Source organism: Hyla sarda, chromosome 5, assembly GCF_029499605.1.
Source record: "Hyla sarda isolate aHylSar1 chromosome 5, aHylSar1.hap1, whole genome shotgun sequence".
Classification (NCBI taxonomy): Eukaryota; Metazoa; Chordata; class Amphibia; order Anura; family Hylidae; genus Hyla; species Hyla sarda.
The window spans coordinates 4,682,825-4,696,015 of NC_079193.1; the positions used below are offsets into that span (position 1 = coordinate 4,682,825).

General features: G+C 35.7%; 1 protein-coding gene across 3 annotated transcripts in view; it reads left to right on the forward strand.

Moving 5' to 3' along the window:
- The window catches only part of LOC130272815 (cathelicidin-6-like), an 86,235-nt gene that overhangs the window by 35,449 nt on the left and 37,595 nt on the right, over nucleotides 1-13,191 (forward strand). For 2 of the 3 annotated variants that reach the window (XM_056518726.1, XM_056518724.1), the window contains 2 exons: nucleotides 3,186-3,257; nucleotides 5,095-5,382. In XM_056518726.1, coding sequence (XP_056374701.1) covers nucleotides 3,186-3,257; nucleotides 5,095-5,226 — 204 coding nt within the window. In that variant the 3' untranslated portion in view covers nucleotides 5,227-5,382. Of the gene's footprint in view, nucleotides 1-3,185; nucleotides 3,258-5,094; nucleotides 5,383-13,191 lie in introns of those variants that run through there. The other variant, XR_008843755.1, reaches the window with a different exon arrangement.

A 13,191-nucleotide genomic window follows, 5' to 3' on the forward strand; every position in this document is an offset into this window, starting at 1 on the left:
GAGGAGATGGTTGCTGCTGTAGCTGTGGCAGAAGTTGCTGTAGCATGGCGGTCAACTGCGACCGCTGCTGTCCTTGTTGGGCGAACTGTTGTCCAAGTTGCTCTATCTGTTGAGACTGCTGGGTGACCACCGTGGTAAGGTCGGCGACAACTGGCAGCGGGAACTCAGCGGGATCCATGGCCAGATCTACTGTTAGGATTCGGCAGGCTTGATGTGGATCCTCTGTGTCAGCGAGGGATTGGCGTGGACCGTGTCGGTGGACCGGTTCTAGGTTGCTACTGGTATTCACCAGAGCCCGCCGCAAAGCGGGATGGTCTTGCTGTGGCGGTAGCAACCAGGTCGTATCCACAGGCAACGGCTCAACCTCGCTGACTGCTGAGAAGGCGTGGGACAGAAGGACTAGTCAGAGGCAAGGTCAGACGTAGCAGAAGGTCAGGGCAGGCGGCAAGGCTTGTAGTCAATGGCGATAGCAAGAGGTCAGGAACACTGGTAAGGCAAACACTATAAACACTTTCTCTGGCACAAGGCAACAAGATCCGGCGAGAAAGTGAAGGGGAAGTGAGGTAATAAGGACAGGGAGCAGGTGGAGGCTAATTAGACTGATTGGGCCAGGCACCAATCATTGGTGCACTGGCCCTTTAAATCTTAGAGAGCTGGCGCGCGCGTGCCCTAAGGAGCGGAGCCGCGCACGCCAGGACGTGACAGCCGGGGAACGGGACAGGTAAGTGACTTGGGATGCGATTCGCATCCCCGCCGGCAGTGTCAGTGCAGTGTCGGAGCGAGCGCTCCGGGGAGGAGCAGGGACCTGGAGCGCTCGGCGTAACACTCCTATATACAAGAATATAACTACTATAATACTGCTCCTATATACAAGAATATAATTACTATAATACTGCTCCTATATATAAGACTATAACTACTATAATACTGCTCCTATATACAAGACTATAACTACTATAATACTGTTCCTATATACAAGAATATAACTACTATAATACTGCTCCTATATACAAGAATATAACTACTATAATACTGCTCCTATATACAAGAATATAACTACTATAATACTGCTCCTATATACAAGAATATAACTACTATAATACTGCTCCTATATACAAGAATATAACTACTATAATACTGCTCCTATATACAAGAATATAACTACTATAATACTCCTCCTATATACAAGAATATAACTACTATAATACTGTCTTCTATATACAAGAATATATCTACTATAATACTGCTCCTATATACAAGAATATAATTACTATAATACTGCTCCTATATACAAGACTATGACTACTATAATACTTCTCCTATATACAAGACTATAACTATTATAATACTGTTCCTATATACAAGAATATAACTACTATAATACTGCCTCCTATATACAAGAATATACCTACTATAATACTGCTCCTATATACAAGAATATAACTACTATAATACTGCTCCTATATACAAGAATATAACTACTATAATACTGCTCCGATATACAAGAATATAACTACTATAATACTGCTCCTATATACAAGAATATATATACTATAATACTGCCCCTATATACAAAAACATAACTACTATAATACTGCCTCCTATATACAAGAATATAACTACTATAATACTGCCTCCTATATACAAGAATATAACTACTATAACACTGCCTCCTATATACAAGAATATAACTACTATAATACTGCCCCTATATACAGGAATATAACTACTATAATACTGCTCCTATATACAAGAATATAACTACTATAATACTGCTCCTATAAACAAGAATATAACTACTATAATACTGCTCCTATATACAAGAATATAACTATTATAATACTTCTCCTATATACAAGAATATAACTACTATAATACTGCTCCTATATACAAGAATATAACTACTATAATACTGCTCCTATATACAAGAATATAACTACTATAATACTGCTCCTATATACAAGTATATAACTACTATAATACTGCTCCTATATACAAGAATATAACTACTATAATACTGCTCCTATATACAAGAATATAACTACTATAATACTGCTCCTATATACAAGTATATAACTACTATAATACTGCTCCTATATACAAGAATATAACTACTATAATACTGCTCCTATATACAGGAATATAACTACTATAATACTGCCCCTATATACAAGTATATAACTACTATAATACTGCTCCTATATACAAGAATATAACTACCATAATACTGCTCCTATATACAAGAATATAACTACTATAAAACTGCTCCCTATATACAAGAATATAACTACTATAATACTGCCCCCTATATACAAGAATATAACTACTATAATACTGCCTTCTATATACAAGAATATAACTACTATAATACTGCCTCCTATATATAAGAATATAACTACTATAATACTGCTCCTATATACAAGAATATAACTACTATAATACTGCCTCCTATATACATGAATATAACTACTATAATACTGGCCCCTATATACAAGAATATAACTACTATAATACTGCTCCTATATACATGAATAGAACTACTATAATACTGGCCCCTATATACAAGAATATAACTACTATAATACTGCTACTATATACAAGAATATAACTACTATAATACTGCTCCTATATACAAGAATATAACTACTATAATACTGCTCCTATATACAAGAATATAACTACTATAATACTGCTCCTGTATACAAGAATATATCTACTATAATACTGCTCCTATATACAAGAATATATCTACTATAATACTGCTCCTATATACAAGAATATTTATTCTATAATACCGCTCCTATATGTAAGATTATAACACCATAATGCTGCCCCCCCCCCCCTTTAATGAAGCGTGTAAAGCATAAATAATAACCTCACTAACTATACTTGACCACGATGAAACCTTTGTGCATTAAAAATATTTACACATGAACTTGTCATATTTGACAACCAACATGTTTCACCACTAAAAGTGTCATCATCAGGGGAAATGTATATATATGAATACTTTGACACATAGACGGTGTCAGAAGATAAGAACCATTGAGGCAATCTCATCCTCCCGGTCTATTTTTTTATTTTTATTAGTGGATTGTTTGGTGTCATCATTATAGATGTGATGAGTCAATTACATTATTGATGATTATTTCTCGGTTCCTTATTCCGGTTTCCGTGTTTTGCAGGATGTGAAGATTTGTGCTGTTGATCTGGGGGATGAGGATCCCGAGGACATAATGTGCACCAGTCTGACCAAGGTACCACAACTAGTGATGAGCGGCAGGGGCCATATTCGAATTTGCAATATTTCACTAATATATTGACGATTATTTGTCCTATGTTCGCAAAATTTGCATATTCGCTATGATCGTTCACTTTTTTTTTCATGCAAAAATATGCATGGAAAATTTGCATAAAAATTTCCATGTGAAAAAAAACAAAAAAATAATGAATATTCATCATTACAAATATTCGTGCTCAACATTAAGCACAAGTATACAGGGGCGCTTCTCTTTGGGAGGAGAAGGATACAATGTATCAGTTACAGTAGAATATTAACCCTTCTGGCTGCTCCCACCCTTTTACATCCCCCATGATTTACACTGCTGCCCATTTGGTTTCCCCTCTATGGCCTCTGCTTTTTGGGAATATCCTCTGTCTTCTGTGTTTTATATTTTTATTATATATTTTTTCTTTTCTTTCATCTATTTATTTATATTTATCTGTTGTTTTCTCCAGTTATCCGGATGTTCTCTATCATCGTCTCTTCTTCTTTTCCTCTTCCCTTTCTCTGTAAGCAGAATATCATATACATTTGTTACATTGTATCAGAGAGATCAGGTGACACAAGGCCATGTCCAGACTTTGTTATTTTGGTGATGATTTAAAGGGGTACTCCGGAGGTAAAACATTTTATTTTATTTTTTCAAAATCAGTTGTTGCCATAAAGTTATACAGATTTGTTAACAACTTCTCTTTTATATTTTAATCTTTTCAGTACTTATCAGCTGCTGTATGCTCCAGAGGATGTTGTGTAGTTCTTTCCAGTCTGACCACAGTGCTCTCTGCTGACACCTCTTTTCTCCTACTCTGGACAGTTCCTGACATGGACAGAGGTGTCAGCAGAGAGCACTGTGGTCAGACTGGAAAGAACTACACAACTTCCTGTGGAGCATACAGCAGCTGATAAGTACTGGAAGGTTAAGATTTTTATACAGAAGTCATATACTAATCTTTAGAATTTTCATGGAACAGTTGAATGTTATATATTTTTTCTCCTCTGGGGTGCCCCTTTAAGGGGTCACAAATCTTCCTCATATTTACAGTACAGCATTAGTCCAATGAAGCCTCATTCAAATGTAGGAGTTTTTTCCGGAGTGGATTTTCGTGTGCGCCCCCTGGTGACCTCCCTGGTAGGTTACGCTGCAGATCTAATAATCTATATCAGGGGATCTATATTATACCACTATTCTCTATCACTCTACGGTAAATCCACAACGTGTCGCAGTCCTGACATCGTTTTGCAGCTGTTTCTTTTGTTGCTGACCGCGACGTGTGAATAAGACCTGAATCCACCTCATGTGAAACTGGCCCCTGGGATCTGTCCTGGCTCGGGCCCCTCCTGGTGGCCCCTGGGATCTGTCCTGGCCCAGGCCCCTCTTTGTGGCCCCTAGGATCTGTCCTGGCCCGGGCACCTCCTTGTGGCCCCTGGGATCTGTCCTGGCTCGGGCCCCTCCTGGTGGCCCCTGGGATCTGTCCTGGCTCGGGCCCCTCCTGGTGGCCCCTGGGATCTGTCCTGGCCCAGGCACCTCCTGGTGGCCCCTGGAATCTGTCCTGGTGCAGGCCCCTCCTGGTGGCCCCTGGGATCTGTCCTGACTCGGGCACCTCCTTGTGGCCCCTGGGATCTGTCCTGGCTCAGGCCCCTCCTGGTGGCCCTTGGGATCTGTCCTGGTGCGTTCCCCTCCTGGTAGCCCTTGGGATCTGTCCTGGTTCGGGACCCTCCTCGTGGCCCCTGGGATCTGTCCTGGTGGCCCCTGGCTCGGAGCACTGATCTTCTTGTTGATGACTTAACACTTTATATTTCTTGCTCCTCAGAACGTCCGGGTCAGAAGGGCGAGCAAGAAGAAGAAGAAGAAGTGTAAGAGCGCGGTCTGCAAGATACTCCAGACTGTGGGAGGAGGCAGCATCATTGGTAGTGCCACATTCCCAAGACTAGTGAGGGTCTGAAGACACCGGGTCTGGGGGCAGCAGAGTCACAGATGCAGCAGAGTCACAGATGCAGCAGAGTCACAGATGCCTCAGAGATCCCAGCATTTCACTCTGTTACAGTCCTAGAAATTGTGGTAAAATAATCAACTGGAAACCTAGAAATAAAATATTCAGGTGAAATCTTACACTGTGTATAGTGACATCTGTATAAGGAGTGAGGATGATGGATGATGATGATGAGGATGATGGATGATGATGATGATGGATGATTGATGATGAGGATGATGGATGATGATTCATGATGATGAGGATGATGGATGATGATTCATGATGATGAGGATGATGGATGATGATGGATTATGATGATGGATGATTGATGATGAGGATGATGGATGATGATGATTCATGATGATGAGGATGATGGATGATGATGGATTATGATGATGATGGATGATTGATGATGAGGATGATGATGATGATTCATGATGATGAGGATGATGGATGATGATTCATGATGATGAGGATGATGGATGATGATGGATTATGATGATGATGGATGATTGATGATGAGGAATATGGATGATGATGATGATGAGGATTCATGATGATGAGGATGATGGATGATGATGGATTATGATGATGATGGATGATTGATGATGAGGATGATGGATGATGATGATGAGGATTCATGATGATGAGGATGATGGATGATGATGATGATGATGATGAGGATGATGGATGATGATGATGAGGATGATGATTCATGATGATGGATGATGATGATGAGGATGATGGATGATGATTCATGATGATGAGGATGATGGATGATGATGATGAGGATGATGATTCATGATGATGGATGATGATGATGAGGATGATGGATGATGATTCATGATGATGAGGATGATGGATGATGATGGATGATGATGATGATAATTGCTGATAATTCATGAAGATTGATGATGATTAGAGATGTGTAAATTTGTGAAAAGTTCAGTTCTCCGGGCTCATGGATCTACAGGAGAATGTTTTGCTCACAATGAACAGGCAATAAAATAATATTAAGAGGTGTAAACCCCTATAGAACATAAGGAGCTATCCTTCTATATAAGATAGAGATAGGTATAAGGCTATCCTTCATATAAGATAGATATAGGTATAAGGATATCCTTCATATAAGATAGGGATAGGTATAAGGCTATCCTTCATATAAGATAGATATAGGTATAAGGCTATCCTTCATATAAGATAGAGATAGGTATAAGGATATCCTTCATATAAGATAGGGATAGGTATAAGGCTATCCTTCATATAAGATAGATATAGGTATAAGGCTATCCTTCATATAAGATAGAGATAGGTATAAGGATATCCTTCATATAAGATAGGTATAGGTATAAGGCTATCCTTCATATGAGATAGAGATAGGTATAAGGCTATCCTTCATATAAGATAGAGATAGGTATAAGGCTATCCTTCATATAAGATAGAGATAGGTATAAGGATATCCTTCATATAAGATAGAGATAGGTATAAGGCTATCCTTCATATAAGATAGGGATAGGTATAAGGTTATCCTTCATATAAGATAGAGATAGGTATAAGGCTATCCTTCATATAAGATAGAGATAGGTATAAGGATATCCTTCATATAAGATAGAGATAGGTATAAGGCTATGCTTCATATAAGATAGGGATAGGTATAAGGCTATGCTTCATATAAGATAGGGATAGGTATAAGATTATCCTTCATATAAGATAGGGATAGGTATAAGGCTATCCTTCATTTAAGATAGAGATAGGTATAAGGCTATCCTTCATATAAGATAGAGATAGGTATAAGGATATCCTTCATATAAGATAGAGATAGGTATAAGATTATCCTTCATATAAGATAGGGATAGGTATAAGGCTATCCTTCATATAAGATAGGGATAGGTATAAGGCTATACTTCATATAAGATAGGGATAGGTATAAGATTATCCTTCATATAAGATAGGGATAGGTATAAGGCTATCCTTCATATAAGATAGAGATAGGTATAAGGCTATGCTTCATATAAGATAGGGATAGGTATAAGATTATCCTTCATATAAGATAGAGATACTTATAAGGCTATCCTTCATATAAGATAGAGATAGGTATAAGGCTATACTTCATATAAGATAGATATAGGTATAAGGCTATCCTTCATATAAGATAGAGATAGGTATAAGGATATCCTTCATATAAGATAGGGATAGGTATAAGGCTATGCTTCATATAAGATAGGGATAGGTATAAGGCTATGCTTCATATAAGATAGGGATAGGCATAAGGCTATGCTTCATATAAGATATGGATAGGTATAAGATTATCCTTCATATAAGATAGAGATAGGTATAAGGCTATCCTTCATATAAGATAGGGATAGGTATAAGGCTATCCTTCATATAAGATAGATATAGGTATAAGGCTATCCTTCATATAAGATAGAGATAGGTATAAGGCTATCCTTCATATAAGATAGGTATAGGTATAAGGCTATCCTTCATATGAGATAGAGATAGGTATAAGGCTATCCTTCATATAAGATAGAGATAGGTATAAGGCTATCCTTCATATAAGATAGAGATAGGTATAAGGATATCCTTCATATAAGATAGAGATAGGTATAAGGCTATGCTTCATATAAGATAGGGATAGGTATAAGGCTATGCTTCATATAAGATAGGGATAGGTATAAGATTATCCTTCATATAAGATAGGGATAGGTATAAGGCTATCCTTCATTTAAGATAGAGATAGGTATAAGGCTATCCTTCATATAAGATAGAGATAGGTATAAGGATATCCTTCATATAAGATAGAGATAGGTATAAGGCTATCCTTCATATAAGATAGGGATAGGTATAAGGCTATACTTCATATAAGATAGGGATAGGTATAAGATTATCCTTCATATAAGATAGGGATAGGTATAAGGCTATCCTTCATATAAGATAGAGATAGGTATAAGGCTATGCTTCATATAAGATAGGGATAGGTATAAGATTATCCTTCATATAAGATAGAGATACTTATAAGGCTATCCTTCATATAAGATAGAGATAGGTATAAGGCTATCCTTCATATAAGATAGATATAGGTATAAGGCTATCCTTCATATAAGATAGAGATAGGTATAAGGATATCCTTCATATAAGATAGGGATAGGTATAAGGCTATGCTTCATATAAGATAGGGATAGGTATAAGGCTATGCTTCATATAAGATAGGGATAGACATAAGGCTATGCTTCATATAAGATATGGATAGGTATAAGATTATCCTTCATATAAGATAGAGATAGGTATAAAGCTATCCTTCATATAAGATAGGGATAGGTATAAGGCTATCCTTCATATAAGATAGATATAGGTATAAGGCTATCCTTCATTTAAGATAGATATAGGTATAAGGCTATCCTTCATATAAGATAGAGATAGGTATAATGCTATCCTTCATATAAGATAGAGATAGGTATAAGGATATCCTTCATATAAGATAGAGATAGGTATAAGGCTATCCTTTATATAAGATAGGGATAGGTATAAGGCTATCCTTCATATAAGATAGGGATAGGTATAAGGCTATCCTTCATATAAGATAGAGATATGTATAAGGCTATCCTTCATATAAGATAGAGATAGGTATAAGGATATCCTTCATATAAGATAGGTATAGGTATAAGGCTATCCTTCATATAAGATAGAGATAGGTATAAGGCTATCCTTCATATAAGATAGAGATAGGTATAAGGCTATCCTTCATATAAGATAGAGATAGGTATAAGGCTATCCTTCATATAAGATAGAGATAGGTATAAGGATATCCTTCATATAAGATAGAGATAGGTATAAGGCTATGCTTCATATAAGATAGGGATAGGTATAAGGCTATCCTTCATATAAGATAGAGATAGGCATAAGGCTATGCTTCATATAAGATAGGGATAGGTATAAGGCTATGCTTCATATAAGATAGGGATAGGTATAAGGCTATGCTTCATATAAGATAGGGATAGGTATAAGGCTATGCTTCATATAAGATAGGGATAGGTATAAGATTATCCTTCATATAAGATAGGGATAGGTATAAGGCTATCCTTCATATAAGATAGAGATAGGTATAAGGCTATGCTTCATATAAGATAGGGATAGGTATAAGATTATCCTTCATATAAGATAGAGATACTTATAAGGCTATCCTTCATATAAGATAGAGATAGGTATAAGGCTATCCTTCATATAAGATAGAGATAGGTATAAGGCTATCCTTCATATAAGATAGAGATAGGTATAAGGATATCCTTCATATAAGATAGAGATAGGTATAAGGCTATGCTTCATATAAGATAGGGATAGGTATAAGGCTATCCTTCATATAAGATAGAGATAGGCATAAGGCTATGCTTCATATAAGATAGGGATAGGTATAAGGCTATGCTTCATATAAGATAGGGATAGGTATAAGGCTATGCTTCATATAAGATAGGGATAGGTATAAGGCTATGCTTCATATAAGATAGGGATAGGTACAAGATTATCCTTCATATAAGATAGGGATAGGTATAAGGCTATCCTTCATTTAAGATAGAGATAGGTATAAGGTTATCTTTCATATAAGATAGAGATAGGTATAAGGCTATTCTTCATATAAGATAGAGATAGGTATAAGGCTATCCTTCATATAAGATAGGGATAGGTATAAGGCTATCCTTCATATAAGATAGAGATAGGTATAAGGCTATGCTTCATATAAGATAGGGATAGGTATAAGATTATCCTTCATATAAGATAGAGATACTTATAAGGCTATCCTTCATATAAGATAGAGATAGGTATAAGGCTATACTTCATATAAGATAGATATAGGTATAAGGCTATCCTTCATATAAGATAGAGATAGGTATAAGGATATCCTTCATATAAGATAGGGATAGGTATAAGGCTATGCTTCATATAAGATAGGGATAGGTATAAGGCTATGCTTCATATAAGATAGGGATAGGCATAAGGCTATGCTTCATATAAGATATGGATAGGTATAAGATTATCCTTCATATAAGATAGAGATAGGTATAAGGCTATCCTTCATATAAGATAGGGATAGGTATAAGGCTATCCTTCATATAAGATAGATATAGGTATAAGGCTATCCTTCATATAAGATAGAGATAGGTATAAGGCTATCCTTCATATAAGATAGGTATAGGTATAAGGCTATCCTTCATATGAGATAGAGATAGGTATAAGGCTATCCTTCATATAAGATAGAGATAGGTATAAGGCTATCCTTCATATAAGATAGAGATAGGTATAAGGATATCCTTCATATAAGATAGAGATAGGTATAAGGCTATGCTTCATATAAGATAGGGATAGGTATAAGGCTATGCTTCATATAAGATAGGGATAGGTATAAGATTATCCTTCATATAAGATAGGGATAGGTATAAGGCTATCCTTCATTTAAGATAGAGATAGGTATAAGGCTATCCTTCATATAAGATAGAGATAGGTATAAGGATATCCTTCATATAAGATAGAGATAGGTATAAGGCTATCCTTCATATAAGATAGGGATAGGTATAAGGCTATACTTCATATAAGATAGGGATAGGTATAAGATTATCCTTCATATAAGATAGGGATAGGTATAAGGCTATCCTTCATATAAGATAGAGATAGGTATAAGGCTATGCTTCATATAAGATAGGGATAGGTATAAGATTATCCTTTATATAAGATAGAGATACTTATAAGGCTATCCTTCATATAAGATAGAGATAGGTATAAGGCTATCCTTCATATAAGATAGATATAGGTATAAGGCTATCCTTCATATAAGATAGAGATAGGTATAAGGATATCCTTCATATAAGATAGGGATAGGTATAAGGCTATGCTTCATATAAGATAGGGATAGGTATAAGGCTATGCTTCATATAAGATAGGGATAGGCATAAGGCTATGCTTCATATAAGATATGGATAGGTATAAGATTATCCTTCATATAAGATAGAGATAGGTATAAAGCTATCCTTCATATAAGATAGGGATAGGTATAAGGCTATCCTTCATATAAGATAGATATAGGTATAAGGCTATCCTTCATTTAAGATAGATATAGGTATAAGGCTATCCTTCATATAAGATAGAGATAGGTATAATGCTATCCTTCATATAAGATAGAGATAGGTATAAGGATATCCTTCATATAAGATAGAGATAGGTATAAGGCTATCCTTTATATAAGATAGGGATAGGTATAAGGCTATCCTTCATATAAGATAGGGATAGGTATAAGGCTATCCTTCATATAAGATAGAGATATGTATAAGGCTATCCTTCATATAAGATAGAGATAGGTATAAGGATATCCTTCATATAAGATAGGTATAGGTATAAGGCTATCCTTCATATAAGATAGAGATAGGTATAAGGCTATCCTTCATATAAGATAGAGATAGGTATAAGGCTATCCTTCATATAAGATAGAGATAGGTATAAGGCTATCCTTCATATAAGATAGAGATAGGTATAAGGATATCCTTCATATAAGATAGAGATAGGTATAAGGCTATGCTTCATATAAGATAGGGATAGGTATAAGGCTATCCTTCATATAAGATAGAGATAGGCATAAGGCTATGCTTCATATAAGATAGGGATAGGTATAAGGCTATGCTTCATATAAGATAGGGATAGGTATAAGGCTATGCTTCATATAAGATAGGGATAGGTATAAGGCTATGCTTCATATAAGATAGGGATAGGTATAAGATTATCCTTCATATAAGATAGGGATAGGTATAAGGCTATCCTTCATATAAGATAGAGATAGGTATAAGGCTATGCTTCATATAAGATAGGGATAGGTATAAGATTATCCTTCATATAAGATAGAGATACTTATAAGGCTATCCTTCATATAAGATAGAGATAGGTATAAGGCTATCCTTCATATAAGATAGAGATAGGTATAAGGCTATCCTTCATATAAGATAGAGATAGGTATAAGGATATCCTTCATATAAGATAGAGATAGGTATAAGGCTATGCTTCATATAAGATAGGGATAGGTATAAGGCTATCCTTCATATAAGATAGAGATAGGCATAAGGCTATGCTTCATATAAGATAGGGATAGGTATAAGGCTATGCTTCATATAAGATAGGGATAGGTATAAGGCTATGCTTCATATAAGATAGGGATAGGTATAAGGCTATGCTTCATATAAGATAGGGATAGGTACAAGATTATCCTTCATATAAGATAGGGATAGGTATAAGGCTATCCTTCATTTAAGATAGAGATAGGTATAAGGTTATCTTTCATATAAGATAGAGATAGGTATAAGGCTATTCTTCATATAAGATAGAGATAGGTATAAGGCTATCCTTCATATAAGATAGAGATAGGTATAAGGATATCCTTCATATAAGATAGAGATAGGTATAAGGCTATCCTATATATAAGATAGGGATAGGTATAAGGCTATGCTTCATATAAGATAGGGATAGGTATAAGATTATCCTTCATATAAGATAGGGATAGGTATAAGGCTATCCTTCATATAAGATAGAGATAGGTATAAGGCTATGCTTCATATAAGATAGGGATAGGTATAAGATTATCCTTCATATAAGATAGAGATACTTATAAGGCTATCCTTCATATAAGATAGAGATAGGTATAAGGCTATCCTTCATATAAGATAGATATAGGTATAAGGCTATCCTTCATATAAGATAGAGATAGGTATAAGGATATCCTTCATATAAGATAGGGATAGGTATAAGGCTATGCTTCATATAATATAGGGATAGGTATAAGGCTATGCTTCATATAAGATAGGGATAGGCATAAGGCTATGCTTCATATAAGATATGGATAGGTATAAGATTATCCTTCATATAAGATAGAGATAGGTATAAGGCTATCCTTCATATAAGATA